Source organism: Vulpes lagopus, chromosome 7 (genome assembly GCF_018345385.1).
Source record: "Vulpes lagopus strain Blue_001 chromosome 7, ASM1834538v1, whole genome shotgun sequence".
Classification (NCBI taxonomy): domain Eukaryota; kingdom Metazoa; phylum Chordata; class Mammalia; order Carnivora; family Canidae; genus Vulpes; species Vulpes lagopus.
Genome location: NC_054830.1, coordinates 65,181,699 through 65,200,336, shown reverse-complemented (window position 1 = coordinate 65,200,336; position 18,638 = coordinate 65,181,699). Strand labels below are relative to the sequence as shown.

Genomic DNA, 18,638 nt, shown 5'->3' with positions numbered 1-18,638 from the left:
GTGTGAATATGCCAGCTTTGTATCCCTACCAACAAGAGGTGACTGTCTTTTTAAATCTTTACCAACAGAAGAGGTGCAGTAGGGAATAGGAAAATGACGTGTCATTGTTGTTTTCATTTGCATTTATTGACTATAGTGAAGCAGATTTAACATTTTCTATAGATTTGTACTGGTCATTGTTTTGTTGTGTTTCGATGAATCGCCCACTTACATTGTTTGCTTACTGTCCTAGTCTAGTCTTCATGTTTTCCTTATTATTTTGTAAAAACCTATAATACAGTTGTTAATTTTTTTTTTAAGATTTTATTTATTTATTCATGACAGAGAGAGGCAGAGGGAGAGGGAGAGAAGCAGGCTCCATGCAGAGAGCCCGACGTGGGACTCGATCCTGGGTCTCCAGGATCACACCCTGGGCCGAAGGCAGCACCAAACCTCTGGGCCATCGAGGCTGCCCAAGAGTTGTTAATTCAACCAGTACTGCCCAGTTGTATGTCATACTACAATAAAACTTCTCTCCTGATAAGCTAACTGTAAGAAAAAAAGTAAGGTGAGAGGCAGGCTATTAGGACAAGTGGGAAATACTGAGAAAAAAATACCGTCTCTCCAAGGTCAGCCTAGCATCCTCCTTCAGGTTACTTCAACTTCTTCCAGTACACTCTTGTACTGGAAACAGAAGGCTGCTCGTGGACTTGCTAGAAGGCTGAGTCAGATGCCCACAATCATGGGGTCTTTTCATTGGCTTATCAGTCCTTCCTCTCTGAAATTGGTATTGCAGATTTGTCTCAATTCCCCACTGACAAGGATGTCTTTTTTTAAAAAAGATTTTATTTATTCATGAGAGACACGGGGGTGGGGGGGCACAGACACAGGCAGAGGGAGAAGCAGGCTCCATACAGGGAGCCTGATATGGGACTCGATCCCGGGACTCCAGGATCACATCCTGGGCTGAAGGCAGGGGCTAAACTGCTGAGCTACCCAGGGATCCCGACAAGAATTTCTTTTAACATGTACTTACAGATCTTTTTTTTCCTTTTTTTTTTTGAGTAAAGTTTTCTTATAGTTGTTAGTGCCTGTTCACTTCCCCTTCTTTTTCTTCCAGTATACACACATGCACAGCACACACACAAACACAAACACACACTCCATGTGTTGAACCTTCTATGCCGACCTTAATATTCATCACAATTTCTTTTGGAACATTTTGATCTCTTAAATTTTTTATTTTTTAACAATTTCCTCCTGTTAACCTTCTATTTCTCTTCATATATAATCTGCTGTTTTTATTCATTCTTGTGTTCCTTCTCATTTAGTCTTCATTTCTGAAATTTTTCTTATGTCTCTGATTCTTGCCTGAGTCTTGTAACTTACTTCTGAGAATTTCCAATCTATGTTCTCATTTCATGTCTTATTTTCCTAATGTTGACAGGTGGTTGTAGTTTTTAATCTATCTATTCAGTAAGAAACATTCTCACATAACAGAGCGCTCGCTGTCTGTAGGGATACTGTTGTGTTTCTTGTTCTCTCTGTTGTTATAATTTGCCATGGAGTTGGATTCTGATAAGTTCCCACTGCTCATTTTAAGGTAAAATTTGCTTTCCTGAACTTCTAGGAGGTAGGGTTCAAGGTGGTGTTCTTAACTTCATAGAGCTCCCTCTTCTGTTGCTTTTGAATAGAGTTCAAAAATATGGTGGCTTCCTCCTGAGATTTCTTGATTCTATTTCTATCCCTACTTTTATCTGGATCTTTTCTTCTTCATGTCTAATACATCCCTATCCTCAATTTTAATTCCGTTCCCAGCTGGTTCTTCTTGTGGGAACCTATCCTGGAAGGTCACCCTAGAGGACAGATTTCAGAAGTCCAGGATACCTGGGTGGTTCAGTGGTTGAGCATCTGCCTTTGGCTCAGGTCATGACCCTGGGGTCCTAGGATCAAGTCCTGTATCAGACTCCTTGCAGGGAGCCTGCTTTTCCCTCTGCCTATGTCTCTGCCTCTCTCTCTATGTCTCTCAAGAATAAATAAATCTTAAGAAAAAAAAAAAAAACTTCATAGGAGTGGGGCACCTGGCTGGCTCAGTTGGTAGAGCATGCGACTCTTGATCTCAGGGTCATGAGTTCAAGCCCCACATTGGGCATGGAGCCTACTTTAATAAAAAAAAAAAAAAAAAAAAAAAAAAAAAGTTCACAGAAGCAAGACTACTCCAGTTCTTTCCGTCCTCCTCATCAACCCCGGTACCTGCCCACAACCAGAACAGGCAAAACTCTTTTCAGTTTCAGCTTGGCTTGCCATATTTTCCATGAATATCTGGTGGCTGTTTTGGAGTTCTCCCATTCTCAGATTTACACATCCACTGCTACCCTGTCTTCTTCCATGCAAATGCTGATACCACACAAGCCCTGTGGCTGTTAGTTGTTTGTCCAGAGCTGATTGTATTTTGGGATATTCGGAAAGATACCTTTTCAACTGGATTTGCTGTAAATATTATCCATAGGTTTGTCTTTTGTATCTGCTCTATTTTTATATCGAGATCTGAAGAGATTCAAGAACTATGCTGCGGCTTCTTTCCCCACAAAGCCTCCTTATACAAATATCCCTTGAACAGAGAGGATCTCCTATCTTGCTACTTTATTTTTTCTTTGTAAATGCCCACATAAGACTGTATAGGTAATTTTTAAGCTGAAATGCCTCTATAATTCCCCTTTAAAAGTATAATTAACTCAGAGTTGTTGTTTTCTGATTAAAACAAAATCAAGTTACCTCACCGGGTAGGGACTGAAGTTCAGTGTTTATTTTTATCCACATCCATTAACTCAACCGCTTTAAACTGAGTCAGGGGAACCCTGGGTGGCGCAGCGGTTTAGCGCCTGCCTTTGGCCCAGGGCACGATCCTGGAGACCCGGGATCGAGTCCCACATCGGGGTCCCGGTGCATGGAGCCTGCTTCTCCCTCTGCCTGTGTCTCTGCCTCTCTCTCTCTCTGTGTGTGACTATCATAAATAAATAAAAATTAAAAAAAAAAAGAAAAAAAATAAACTGAGTCAGAAGCCTACTGTTGAAGAATAGCTGTACCAGAGGAAATGTAAAGTCAGAGCCTACTGGAAATTTGGCCAGGTTATGGCTTAGAGGACCAGCAATCTACTGCAAAGCTGCCAAAAGTGACAGGTAAGATTTAGAGCAGGGGTCAGCAAACATTTTCTGTACAGGGCCAAACAGTAAATATTTCAGGCTTATGGGCCATATGACATCTGTTGCAACTCTTTAACTCTCAATAATCTAACAACATCCCCAGTGACAGCATCGTGCCTAACATATAAAAGGCACTCAATACTTTCATCTTCATTCAACAATTTAACGTCCCTTACCACTTGGTTCTGCTCAGACTATTTCTGTCAGTCTCCCACTCATCTTCAGGTTTTTTGTTTTTTTTTTTTAAGATTTTTATTTATTTATTCATGAGAGACACAGAGAGAGAGAGGGGCAGAGACACAGGCAGAGGGAGAAGCAGGCTCCATGCAGGGAGCCCGATGCTGGACTCTGGGATCACACCCTGATCCAAAGCAAGATGCTCAACCACTGATCCCACCCAGGGTCCCTCAAACTTAGGTTCTTATACAAAGACAGCAAAGATGTAGAGGACAGAGCTAATAGAGTGATCAGTCCAAAGGATTCAAATTTCCAACCATGTCACTTACCACTATATGACCTTGATCATGTCCCTAAACCACTCCAAGCCTCTAAACTGGTTTAGACCTTTCTAAGTCCCAGTCACCAAATTGAGACTTCCCTACACTTGTCACTGAACTGAGATTGACGTACAGTTTCGGCTCTCCCTGAAATGGAATCTAGAACTAGTCAATCAGGAATTCCCTGTTCAGCACTAGTTAGGTCATCAGCATGACAGCCCCCTGCCATCCCCTGAAGGAAAGTAGTAATCTTGCAGTAACTATCTTGTTTTCCCTACTGTAACCTCCCATCTGCCTATAAAAGTCATTTTGTTCAACTCCTCATAGCTCCCTTCTATCTGCTAGATGGGATGTTGCCCAATTCATGAGTCACTGAATAAAGCCATCTTTAAAATTTACTCAGTTGAATTTTTTTTTAACAATACTGACACATCTTTTCTTCTGATTACTTTATATTTTGCAAAACTTAGCAAACGCAGAAACAGATAAAGAAAATAAAAGTGACCCTGTAGTCTCACCAGTTAAAAATAAACGTTAATAATTTGATGACTTATTCCTAGTCTATTTTCAATACACATAAACTTTGCAGCTTTCTTATGTTTTCTTAAACAAAATTTATAATTTAATTTGATAACCACCTTTTCTTATTTAGCATTAGTATTTCTTTTAAAACAGTCTTCAAGGGGAGCCTGGGCTCCCTTGAAGCCTGGGTGGCTTAATGGGTTAAGCATCTGCCTTTGGCTCAGGTCATGATCAAGCCCCCACATCAGGCTCCCTGCTCAGCACACATGCTCTCCCTCTCTAATAAATAATCTCCAAGACAAAGATAAAATAATACTAAAAATGCTTTTTAGTGGTTACATAAAATGCTATACTACAACTCCACCAGAATTTATCCAATGTCCTATTATTTGACATTTCTTTGGACTACTTCCAATTTTCCTCTATTATAAATAATGCTACGGTGAACACCCTGGAAACCTACATTTTTTGTATGTACCTCTAATTACTTTCTTAGAATAAATTCTTAAAACTGAAATTATAGGGTGAAGAAGTGTAAAACATTTTAAGGTTTTGTCATGTCCAAATGCCCTTGAGAAATATCATACCAGTTTACAGCTCCACCAGCAGTGTGAATATGCCAGCTTTGTATCCCTACCAACAAGAGGTGACTGTCTTTTTAAATCTTTACCAACAGAAGAGGTGCAGTAGGGAATAGGAAAATGACGTGTCATTGTTGTTTTCATTTGCATTTATTGACTATAGTGAAGCAGATTTAACATTTTCTATAGATTTGTACTGGTCATTGTTTTGTTGTGTTTCGATGAATCGCCCACTTACATTGTTTGCTTACTGTCCTAGTCTAGTCTTCATGTTTTCCTTATTATTTTGTAAAAACCTATAATACAGTTGTTAATTTTTTTTTTTAAGATTTTATTTATTTATTCATGACAGAGAGAGGCAGAGGGAGAGGGAGAGAAGCAGGCTCCATGCAGAGAGCCCGACGTGGGACTCGATCCTGGGTCTCCAGGATCACACCCTGGGCCGAAGGCAGCACCAAACCTCTGGGCCATCGAGGCTGCCCAAGAGTTGTTAATTCAACCAGTACTGCCCAGTTGTATGTCATACTACAATAAAACTTCTCTCCTGATAAGCTAACTGTAAGAAAAAAAGTAAGGTGAGAGGCAGGCTATTAGGACAAGTGGGAAATACTGAGAAAAAAATACCGTCTCTCCAAGGTCAGCCTAGCATCCTCCTTCAGGTTACTTCAACTTCTTCCAGTACACTCTTGTACTGGAAACAGAAGGCTGCTCGTGGACTTGCTAGAAGGCTGAGTCAGATGCCCACAATCATGGGGTCTTTTCATTGGCTTATCAGTCCTTCCTCTCTGAAATTGGTATTGCAGATTTGTCTCAATTCCCCACTGACAAGGATGTCTTTTTTTAAAAAAGATTTTATTTATTCATGAGAGACACGGGGGTGGGGGGGCACAGACACAGGCAGAGGGAGAAGCAGGCTCCATACAGGGAGCCTGATATGGGACTCGATCCCGGGACTCCAGGATCACATCCTGGGCTGAAGGCAGGGGCTAAACTGCTGAGCTACCCAGGGATCCCGACAAGAATTTCTTTTAACATGTACTTACAGATCTTTTTTTTCCTTTTTTTTTTTGAGTAAAGTTTTCTTATAGTTGTTAGTGCCTGTTCACTTCCCCTTCTTTTTCTTCCAGTATACACACATGCACAGCACACACACAAACACAAACACACACTCCATGTGTTGAACCTTCTATGCCGACCTTAATATTCATCACAATTTCTTTTGGAACATTTTGATCTCTTAAATTTTTTATTTTTTAACAATTTCCTCCTGTTAACCTTCTATTTCTCTTCATATATAATCTGCTGTTTTTATTCATTCTTGTGTTCCTTCTCATTTAGTCTTCATTTCTGAAATTTTTCTTATGTCTCTGATTCTTGCCTGAGTCTTGTAACTTACTTCTGAGAATTTCCAATCTATGTTCTCATTTCATGTCTTATTTTCCTAATGTTGACAGGTGGTTGTAGTTTTTAATCTATCTATTCAGTAAGAAACATTCTCACATAACAGAGCGCTCGCTGTCTGTAGGGATACTGTTGTGTTTCTTGTTCTCTCTGTTGTTATAATTTGCCATGGAGTTGGATTCTGATAAGTTCCCACTGCTCATTTTAAGGTAAAATTTGCTTTCCTGAACTTCTAGGAGGTAGGGTTCAAGGTGGTGTTCTTAACTTCATAGAGCTCCCTCTTCTGTTGCTTTTGAATAGAGTTCAAAAATATGGTGGCTTCCTCCTGAGATTTCTTGATTCTATTTCTATCCCTACTTTTATCTGGATCTTTTCTTCTTCATGTCTAATACATCCCTATCCTCAATTTTAATTCCGTTCCCAGCTGGTTCTTCTTGTGGGAACCTATCCTGGAAGGTCACCCTAGAGGACAGATTTCAGAAGTCCAGGATACCTGGGTGGTTCAGTGGTTGAGCATCTGCCTTTGGCTCAGGTCATGACCCTGGGGTCCTAGGATCAAGTCCTGTATCAGACTCCTTGCAGGGAGCCTGCTTTTCCCTCTGCCTATGTCTCTGCCTCTCTCTCTATGTCTCTCAAGAATAAATAAATCTTAAGAAAAAAAAAAAAAACTTCATAGGAGTGGGGCACCTGGCTGGCTCAGTTGGTAGAGCATGCGACTCTTGATCTCAGGGTCATGAGTTCAAGCCCCACATTGGGCATGGAGCCTACTTTAATAAAAAAAAAAAAAAAAAAAAAAAAAAAGTTCACAGAAGCAAGACTACTCCAGTTCTTTCCGTCCTCCTCATCAACCCCGGTACCTGCCCACAACCAGAACAGGCAAAACTCTTTTCAGTTTCAGCTTGGCTTGCCATATTTTCCATGAATATCTGGTGGCTGTTTTGGAGTTCTCCCATTCTCAGATTTACACATCCACTGCTACCCTGTCTTCTTCCATGCAAATGCTGATACCACACAAGCCCTGTGGCTGTTAGTTGTTTGTCCAGAGCTGATTGTATTTTGGGATATTCGGAAAGATACCTTTTCAACTGGATTTGCTGTAAATATTATCCATAGGTTTGTCTTTTGTATCTGCTCTATTTTTATATCGAGATCTGAAGAGATTCAAGAACTATGCTGCGGCTTCTTTCCCCACAAAGCCTCCTTATACAAATATCCCTTGAACAGAGAGGATCTCCTATCTTGCTACTTTATTTTTTCTTTGTAAATGCCCACATAAGACTGTATAGGTAATTTTTAAGCTGAAATGCCTCTATAATTCCCCTTTAAAAGTATAATTAACTCAGAGTTGTTGTTTTCTGATTAAAACAAAATCAAGTTACCTCACCGGGTAGGGACTGAAGTTCAGTGTTTATTTTTATCCACATCCATTAACTCAACCGCTTTAAACTGAGTCAGGGGAACCCTGGGTGGCGCAGCGGTTTAGCGCCTGCCTTTGGCCCAGGGCACGATCCTGGAGACCCGGGATCGAGTCCCACATCGGGGTCCCGGTGCATGGAGCCTGCTTCTCCCTCTGCCTGTGTCTCTGCCTCTCTCTCTCTCTGTGTGTGACTATCATAAATAAATAAAAATTAAAAAAAAAAAGAAAAAAAATAAACTGAGTCAGAAGCCTACTGTTGAAGAATAGCTGTACCAGAGGAAATGTAAAGTCAGAGCCTACTGGAAATTTGGCCAGGTTATGGCTTAGAGGACCAGCAATCTACTGCAAAGCTGCCAAAAGTGACAGGTAAGATTTAGAGCAGGGGTCAGCAAACATTTTCTGTACAGGGCCAAACAGTAAATATTTCAGGCTTATGGGCCATATGACATCTGTTGCAACTCTTTAACTCTCAATAATCTAACAACATCCCCAGTGACAGCATCGTGCCTAACATATAAAAGGCACTCAATACTTTCATCTTCATTCAACAATTTAACGTCCCTTACCACTTGGTTCTGCTCAGGACTATTTCTGTCAGTCTCCCACTCATCTTCAGGTTTTTTGTTTTTTTTTTTAAGATTTTTATTTATTTATTCATGAGAGACACAGAGAGAGAGAGGGGCAGAGACACAGGCAGAGGGAGAAGCAGGCTCCATGCAGGGAGCCCGATGCTGGACTCTGGGATCACACCCTGATCTAAAGGCAGATGCTCAACCACTGAGCCACCCAGGTGTCCCTCATCTTTAGGTTCTTATACAAAGACAGCAAAATGTAGAGGAAAGAGCTTTAGAGTGAGTCAGGTCAGGATTCAAATTTCAACCATGTCACTTACCACTATATGACCTTGATCATGTCCCTAAACCTCTCCAAGCCTCTAAACTGGTGGTAGACTTGCTATATTTCACAGCACTGCTGAGACAGCTAAATAAGGCAATCTATGTAAAGCACCTAAGACTAGACACAAAGCAGGCATTTTAGAAATATTAGTTGCCCCTTTCTGTCCTTTTATTCAACATGTCTCCATCATGATGACAGGTACAGGGGATACAGCACTAAGCATCACTGTCCAGTTGGCAAAAAGTCACTGTCAGCCTACATCTAACCTATCCAGGTAGAAGAAGTAAAAGGCAGCTCTTCCTTCTTGCCAAAACATTAGGCAGTACCTACTTGTGGAGTGCCTCGGGCTATAAACATGAGGCAAGAGTTTGCCTGAGACCTTCCTCCACCAGCTTCCAACAAAGGGCACACTACCTAGGTACTGGAATTAGGATCTCAGAGCTTAGAGACAAATGTACCACTGGCAGTGAACTTGGCCAGACTGACTGAAGATGGACAACCTGGCATGTCACTTTTTGAAGACTGCTTATCCTTCTAACTAACCTGTTAAGGGCCAATCCTAACCTCTTCACTTACCTGTTGCTGCTGTTCCTGGGCCTTTTTTAGGCTGCTTGGGGGCTGTGTACTGGAAGAATTCATTTCCATAGCCAGCAGATGCCTGATCCGGTCCAAATAGAGAGGCCAATCTGGCACTGTTAGTAGAAAATGAAAATTACATCATATGACATATCTCAAACTTGGAATCATTATAAAACCTGCTTACCTCCAATCTTAAACAAATACCTCCTTGATTACATATCCCACCATTCAATACTGGAAGTGACAGCTAAGTGTCTTTGAAATCAAGATTGTATTTGTGATCTGAACATCAGCTGACTTTGCCTGTCCACAGGACTTTGGTCAAGGCATTTATTTTGGACCTCAGTTTTTGTGTATGTAAATTGAGTGATTGGTAAATTGAGCAGATGCTCTCTGTGGTCTCTTCAAAGTATAAATCCTTGCTTTTGGCAAGTCATAGTTTCTTACCTTTTAGTTTTGTTACACTGGAATAGAACTGTACTCCAAACTTACTCCATCAAACATGGTCCTATCATTTCACCTAACAGGCAGAATGATTCTTTACCATCCTTTGCAATCAATCTTATGCCCTAATCATTCCAATGAAACTGCTTTTAAGGCAAACTTTTTGTTACTAAACACAGTTTATCAGTCCTTATCTTATTTGGCCTTCATGCCGTCTTTTTATACCGTCAACTAATTTGTTCTTCTTCAAACAAACTCCTCCCTTAACTTCTGTGGGGATATTTATAGGAGTGGGAGGAGGGACTGGCCCAAGTAAGACATCAATAAATGCTAATGGGATCCCTCTCTTGTTGTCATCTCATGTCTCTGGATCCTTATATAATTCCTGGGCCTCTTCTTTCTTTGTGCAACCTTTTATTTAAAAAAAAAAAAAAAAAAAAAGACTAATTGATGGGGGTGGGGGAGAAAGAGGGAGGGACAGACAGAGGGGGTGAGTATCTTTAAGCAGACTACCTGCTGAGCTTCCTCTCATGATCCATGAGATCACTGGGATCATGAACCTAAAGCCGAAATCAAGAGTCAGATGCTCAACCAAATGAGCTACCCAGGCACCCCTCCCCAACCTTTCAAAGGCCCATGCCCTCAAGAGTGACACTCCCCCACCCTTGGCAATCTAATTCATTTACGTTGTTATCAAGTGCTATCCAAATGCTGATAATGTTCAAATCTGTATCCCCAACCCAGAATTTGCTCCTGAGTGTCAGAAAACACATATATCCCACCAGCTACACAAATGCAACATGCCCAAACTAGAACTCCTATCTTTCAACCTCCACTGCCCCAGCAAAACCTGCTCTTATTCTTATGTTCTCTTCTCCCAGTGAAAATACTTTTTGTATCAGGATCTCCAAGACCACCAGTGATCTGCCAGGGCTCACTGGACTCAGCATATTGTTGTACTCACGGCTAAGAAGTAGTACAACAAAAGAATAACACAGCAAAATCAGCAAAGGGAAAGAAAAGGCACATGGAGGCAAAGTCTAGATGAAATGAGGAGCAAGTTTCCAAAAGTCCTTTTCCAGTGGAGTGAAAATGACATTTACTTCCTCCACCAAAGAGTTGTAACAACACATATATAAAGTATGGTCTACCAAGGAAGCTCATTAGAGACTCAGTACCCCAGGTTTTTTTTTATTGGAGGTTAGTCACACAGAAACCCTCTAGCATGAACCAAAACTTTATACTCCCAGAAAGAAGGCAAGGTTCAATATAAACCATATTGTTTGTACACACAGGTTTTTTTTTTTTTTTAAGATTTTATTTATTTATTCATGAGAGACAGGGAGAGAGGCAGAGACATAGAGAAAGAAGCAGGCTCCATGCAGGGAGCCCAATGTGGGACTTGACCCCAGGACTCCAGGATCACACCCTGGGCTCAACTGCTGAGCACCCAGGCGTCCTTGTACACACAGTTTAGGCAGAGAGAGCCACTCGTCATTTATGGAAAGCTTTGTATCAGTGTGGGGAACTGTTTACCAATCAAGTTCCCATGCGCCAGCCAAGTGCCAACCCTGTAAACAGAACTTTCTAAAAAATGATGTTGTCATGTCTCCTGTGTTAACTCTTTTCTGCAAACATCCACAACCAAAACTGAAATCTGGGGAACATCCTTGGCTCCCCACCACCCCGGGTACTCCTAACTAATCCCTGAGTCCATTTGATTTTACTTAATACCTTCTTGAACCCATCCATTTCTCCCCATCCTCACTGGCACTTCTGTAGCTCAGGTCACCATCTATTTGTCTAACTTGAATTATTCTGACAAACTCCTGACATCTCCCTGTCCTGGTCTTGCCTGCTTACTTACCCTTTTCCCCCACTGCATCAACAGTAATCTTTCTAAAAACCAAATTTGAGCAAGTCTCTTTGCTCCTTAAAACCCTCAATAACACCTCAATACTACCAAGATAAAAATCCGAACTCCACAAGACAGCTATACAAAGCCCTTCAAGACCTTACCTCTCCATACTTCCCAAGCTTCCTAACTGACCATTTCTCATCTTCAACTGTGTGCTACACAGAACTTATAGTTTCTCAAATAAAGCAAGATCTTTCTAATCTCCTGCCTCTGGATATGCTGTTTCCTCTGCCTGAAACATTCTTCCTGTTTCTTTTCTCCCCTGGAAGATCCCCCTAATCTCAAAGTCTAGATAAATGATCTTCTTAGGGGCTCCCACAGGAGTCTACTTCATTCATTCAGGAAGTATGTATCCAATGCCGTGCTAAACGCTGAGTATACATTAGTGAGCAAAGCTGGGTTCTATATTCAAGGAGCTTATATACTCTAACACAGAAATTAAGCATTACATAATAAATCATTGCAAACTGTAATATAAGATATATATAACAGGTAGCTGTTGTATGGAATTATATTCCATATAGATTAATAAAAGTTATTCAATCAGTTATTATATAACATGATAATTGACTATTATAATTACTATTTGACTATATTTTGCCGAGGGTCTGGTACAGGCTCAGTAAATGAACTCAAAGTCTAGTCTGGCTCTGAGCTCCTCTTCTCCAAAGGCATCTTTGGTTTAGGTAATATAAATATTAAAGGGAGCCTGTCTGTCTCAGTCAGTAAAGCATGGCGACTCTTGATCTCAGGGGTATGAGTTCGAGCCCCACGATGGACATAGGAATTACTTTAAAAAACAAAACAACACCTTAAAAAAAACCCTCACAACTTTTGGAGGCCTTTCCCCCAATAATTTTAATGTAGCATACTAACATTTTGCAAAATAAATTTAATATAATTTGAAACTATCATCCTATTTTCTCAAGGTAGTGTATTATGAGTTTCCTTTCAGTTTCCTGTAAATGGGGTCAACAATGCCTCCTTTATTTTTTTTTTTTAAGTTTTTATTTATTTATTCGTGAGAGACACAGAGAAGCAGGGAGGCAGAGACACAGGCAGAGGGAGAAGCAGGCTCCCTGCAGGGAAGCCTGGTGGGGGACTCCATCCCAGGACCCAGGGATCATGCTCTGTGCCAAAGGCAGACCCTCAACTACTGAGCCACCAGACATCCCAATAATGCCTCCTTTAAAGGACTAAGTGGTTAAGTGAGACTGCAAGAGCAGAGAGCAGTGCTGGCCTAAATAAGTCATCAACAAATTCTAATAAAATTAAGTGGAGACCATGATTTCTCCTTTAACAGAGGCAATCTGGTAAGATTCCCTAAAAGAATAATGCCTTTAACACAGTGAAAAATGTACAAAACTTAAGATCAAAACTAGATCAAACTAAGATCTTAACTAGGTTAAGATATAATAGCTTATGCACAGATAAATGATAAGAAATAAATATCCTTGTTAGCTTCAGTATGGATATGGATATTGGATTTGCTGTTTTCATTTTGTTGCTATATTCTTTTCAAGGGAAAGACAAAAGGGTCATATGTAAACTATGTTTCCATAGATGCTCTAAAGGCCAACCAATTGATGACTGCAAAATCAATCTAAAAGCCAGATCGACCCAATGATTTTTCAGATCCATTCTATTTTCTATTAATTTTCTAAAATGAACTCTATATAGATTTAGGGGCATAAGTTTCTCATAAACTATTTTTTCCACTTCTAAAGTATTCTCAAATGTACATAGTTCTCTATGATAGCAAGAATGGGCTTGCTAACTCTGGACTTGAGTCTCTATGTGTATAATTCACAGTAAAAGTCATTACACCACTAATTACATTTTTAAAATAAACATTAGCCAATGCATTTAGTTGCCAAAGTCATTACATAACCTTAGCTTTATACTCCTTTCCTTTTCTCATCAAAAACAGTAACACAGGACATCTGAGTGGCTCAGTTGGTTAAGCTCAGGTCTTGATCCCAGGGTCTCTGCTTGGAAAGAGGCCTGCTTCTCCCTCTCCCCCCACTTGTGCGTTCTCTCTCTGAGAGATAAACAATAAATTAATAAATAAATAAATAAATAAAAAATAAATAATCTTTTTAAATAAAGAAATAAATAAATAATCTTTTTAAAAAAAGACAAAAAAAACAGTAACACATAGCAGTTATAGTGTATTAATTCTATTTTTTAAAACAGGTTCTTTTTGTTGCTAAAGTATTTATTTTATAAACTATGGCATCAAATATCTACTTCTACAATAATAATAATGGGCACATGATAGTCTAGTAGAAATCTGCTTGCTGGATTTTTTTTTAATTTTATTTATTTATTCATAAGAGACACAGAGAGAGAGGCAGAGACACAGGCAGAGGGAGAAGCAGGCCTCTTGCAAGGAGCCTGATGTGGGACTCAATCCCAGATCCTGGGTTGATGCCTTGAGCCAAAGGCAGATGCTCAACCGCTGAGCCACCCAGGCATCCCTGCTTACCTCTCTTTTACTTTTTAGCTGTATGACCCTAAGCAACTTACATCTCTGACTCTTAAATTTCCCATGTGCAATATGGATATAATAGTAAAAACTACCTAATACACTAGTGAGGAAAAGTAAATATGATAATGCATATTTATTAGTATGGTAACTGACACAAAGTACACAGTATGTGTTGTATACATATGTGCACATATCCAATGTTGCTTGAACTCATACCCCTGTAAGGGAGAAAGCATTATCAATCAATGCACAAATTGACCACAACTATGAAATGCTATTAGCTGAAATAAAGTACCATACACTTAGCAGACATTCACATATTTCTTCACTTCAAAGTCATGATGGTAGGAAAAGAGTTAAGAAGAAAAAGCAAAATCAAAAAACAAGCAAGCCTTCTGATTACCACTTTTAGATTAAACATGGATTTGAAGAGGCTTAGAAACTTGGAACACAGATTATCAATTACCTCAACAGCTATCTCAGGCACTAATACTCTCACTTCTCCTAGGCTTGACTATCCTAAATGGAATCAAGTCAAAATACTTGAAAATTAATAAGTATATTTACAGCAAGTTACAGTTATAAGAGGAAGTGGAAAGCAGCTGCAATACCTACTGTCATATGTTCTACTTCCTCAGGAAAAAACAAAGAAGGAATAGCTGAATCAGAGACCGTTGATGAATCTTTCAGTATTCTCGATCTTATTTTTTTTTTAAGATTTTATTTATTTATTCATGAGATACACACACAGAGAGGCAGAGACATAGGCAGAGGGAGAAGCAGGCTCCTTGCAGGGATCCCCAAGTGGGACTCGATCCCAGATCCCAGGATCATGACCTGAGCCGAAGGCAGACGCTCAACCTGCACTACCCAGGCGTCCCCTCAATCTTAAAATTTGATTTGGTTTCTCTGGTTATTACTGGGAACAAAAATAAGTGATCAGTACCACTTTGTTTACTAAGCCTTTTATCATTCAATTAGCTGCTGTGTATGTTTAGGGGCACAGTTTAATGCCTAGAACTAAAAGATTTCATGTCCTTGATGGGCCTGCTCAGAAAAGCCACATTAACTGAGCCACCAAGAACTATCTCAGGCCAGGAATCTGGAAAACACATGACTGGCGTTATTGACCCTGTCATTTTCAATCAGTAGCAGACTGCTTGTTGCATAAAAGTTGGGAGCTTTAACATTCATTTATAGGCTTCTTCGAAATATTTTTACCTAGTGAACAAAGTGAACTTAAAGAATCTCTTACAGGATGCCTGGGTGGCTCAGTTGGCTAAGCAGCTGCCTTCAGGTCAGGTCACGATCTCAGGGTCCTGGGATCAAGCCCCACATGTGGTCAGTAGGGAGCCTGCTTCTCTTTCTCCCTCTCCCCTCACTCATGCTCTGTGTCTCTCTCTCTCTCAAATAAATATATAAAATCTTTAAAAAAAAAAAAAAAGATTGTTAAAGTATCTCTTATAAAGTTCCAAAAGGCACAGCCGTATACAAAACAAATTGATATGAAAAAATATTAATTCAAAAGGCTTTTTCCCCCCTTTTTCTTTTTTTTTTTAATCTTTATTTATTTATGATAGTCACACACACACACAGAGAGAGAGAGAGAGAGAGGCAGAGACACAGGCAGAGGGAGAAGCAGGCTTCATGCACCGGGAGCCCGATGTGGGATTCGATCCCGGGTCTTCAGGATCGCGCCCTGGGCCAAAGACAGGCGCCAAACCGCTGCGCCACCCAGGGATCCCTTTTTCCCCCCTTTAAAAGATATATTCTTAGTAATTTTTTATCCACTTTATCCTTGGTTTGGGAGATGTTTGTTAAAGTCTTCTTTATTAATGTGCCTATTTATCCTTTTATATCCTGTAGTTTCACTTTATGAAAATTAATGCCTTACTATGAGAAGCCCTCAGCTTGCACAGTTCCTACACGTAACATCTTCAGTTAACATGCTTTAATTAGGGGCACCTGGGTGGCTCAGTGGTTGAGCATCTGCCTTTGGCTCAGGTCATGATCCTGGGGTCCTGAGATAGAGTCCTGCATCAGGTTCCCCAGAGGGAGCCTGCTTTTTTTTTTTAATTTATTTTATTTATTTATTTATTTATTCATGAGAGACAGAGAGAGAGAGGCAGAGACACAAGCAGAGGGAGAAGCAGGCTCCATGCAAGAAGAAGCCTGATGTGGGACTCAATCCCCAGGTCCCCAGGATCACACTCTGGGCTACAGGCGGCGCTAAACTGCGCACCACCGGGGCTGCCCAGGGAGCCTGCTTCTGCTTCTGCCTATGTCTCTGCCTCTCTGTGTGTCTCTCATGAATAAATAAGTCTTTAAAAAAAAAAAAAAAAAAACATGTTTTAATTAAACTAACTCTAGTCCCTCAACAACACAGTTCAAATTTCACTTATAATGGTATATTAACTGTTAGTGCATAAAGTGCAAACTCTGCAGCTAGTTCTTCAGTCCACAAATCACTACATAACAGATACCCCTCATGAACAGTGAGCAATTTTATCACTTCTTTCAGTCTGTTGGTGACTGGACACTGCACACCTATTTTTCAATTCAGAGACAGAGAGCAAAGGGTGCACTTGGTGTTGTCTTGTCTCCCAATGATAAACCCATATGACATTTTACAAAAACAGATATTCAAAAGACAGAATTGGCCAACAAAGATAAAAGTACAGCATAGAAACTAATGTGATAATGCTGGAAGTGAAATTTAGGTCATAGTATAAATGAAGTTATAGAAGAAATGGTAAACTGTGGAACTGTTAACGTCACTGCTGTTTGAGAGACTAAATGTGCAGTTAGAAGAACCTAATGAGGGAAAACATCAATATATATATAAGTGGTTATGATGAATGTCCCAGAAGAAATGACATACCAAAAAACTTCACATTAAAGGAACTCTTGGAAGTATTTTACAACATTGAAAACACAAAGGATAAAATGTCAGAAGCTGATCCAAACTTAGAAATATGACAATTTCCCAAGGCATAGAAGAAATCCCCACTCCTTATCATAAGTTGTACACACACACACACACACACACACACACACAAAATAAGTTGTACACACAGAAGGTAAGCACTCTTGATTTTTTCCTTGATAAGTTATTTTTTTAAAGATTTTATTTTTATTCATTTGAGAGAGAGACTGTTCGCACACGAACAGTGGGTGGGGGACGGCAGAGGTAGACAGAGAAGCAGACTCCCCACTACTCCCCAGAGAAGCAGTAAGCCTGATGCAGGACTCAATCCCAGGACCAAGAAAAAACGACCTGAGTGGAAGGCAGGTACTTAACTGACTGAGCCACCCAGGCGCCCCTCTTTATAAGTTTTTGAAAACAGAAAACACTAAATCTTAAGGAATCAACAGTTTGTCTCAACCAAAATTTTTAAAGACCATGAAACAACTGTAATCTTTCCCACTGATTATCAAGCTTACTTTGTAGTTTCAGCTTGCATGGCCATATTTGCAGTAACTCACTACCTTACAAAGCAAATTTGTATTTGGTTCCAATTTCTCTACATCCTTACCACCACACTGTCTTTCTGATAAACAGCCATTCTAGTGGGTGTGAAGTGGTATCTTGTTGTGGATTTGATTTGCCTTTCTGTAATAACCAATGATGTTGAACATCTTCTTATGTACTTACTGGCAATTTGTACATCATCTTCTTTGGAGAAATATCTCTTTTGCTTATTTTATTTACTTTTTTTAGATTTTATTTATTCATGAGAGACCGAGGCAGAGGCAGAGGCAGAGGCAGAGGGAGAAGCAGGCTCCCTGCGGGGAATCCGATGCGGGACTTGATCCCAAAACCCTGGGATCACGCCCTGGGCAGAAGGCAGGCACTCAACCGCTGAGCCACCCAGGTGTCCTTCTTTTGCTTATTTTAAATTAGGTTCATCTCTTTATTTTTCACCTGAATCTATTTGCTAGCTCCTCAGATTTTTTTTTTTAAATGGGTGAGTTAAGCCTCAATCAAAAAGGTGACTACACAGTCAACAGCAGCAGCAGGCTGGACTATGTGGAAATTTTAGTGACTGTTTTGGGTGGAAATAGGGAAAAAGGAACCAAAGCAGAGTCTAAAAATAACTGAGCAACTGAAAGAACTCAAAGTGGAACTCAGTCGTTGTGGACCACCTAAAGTGAAAGCAGGGGTGGCACAACGTGGTGAGGGTGAAAAAAGGACGTAAGGGTGGGTAATATACGGCCAGTCACAGCTTAAGTCAAAAGATCGTATTCAAGACCAAAAGAGGGCCGTGTCATTACGGCCACTCTTGTACTGAACTCTTCAACAGGACTAGAAGCAACCTGAGAGGAGAGTAGGCACAGCAGCTTAACCATTTTTGTGACCTCTCAGCGGTAAGATGAGGAGTGTATGTTGGGGTTTCCGTCATCCTTCTGTACATTCTTAAATGTGTTAAAAAACATGTCCAAGGAAAGGGCTCTGAACTATCAGGATTGGCAGCTCACTTTCAAAGGGGTCAAGCTGCCTTAGTAACGCAACGCGAGGGAAAAGGCTAACCTGATTATGGGAAGAGACAAACCCCTGTGGGTTGGAGAGCTGTGCCCCAGGCTGGTGTGTGTTAGGCCAGGGGGGGAGGGGGCAGCGGTCTCTTGCAGGGCTTGTAAGCTTTGGAGCGCAACCTCACAGCTGTCACTCACTCAACAGGCACTTCCGGAGCACACACGACGCGCTGTGC

At 40.5% G+C, this 18,638-nt stretch overlaps 1 protein-coding gene across 3 annotated transcripts in view; it reads right to left on the bottom strand.

Annotated features, from left to right (window-relative positions):
- FKBP15 (FKBP prolyl isomerase family member 15) overlaps positions 1–18,638 on the bottom strand; it is a 62,684-nt gene that overhangs the window by 43,333 nt on the left and 713 nt on the right. For all 3 annotated transcript variants that reach the window (XM_041762256.1, XM_041762258.1, XM_041762259.1), the window contains exon 2: positions 9,074–9,189. In XM_041762256.1, coding sequence (XP_041618190.1) covers positions 9,074–9,189 — 116 coding nt within the window. The remainder of the gene's footprint in view (positions 1–9,073; positions 9,190–18,638) is intronic.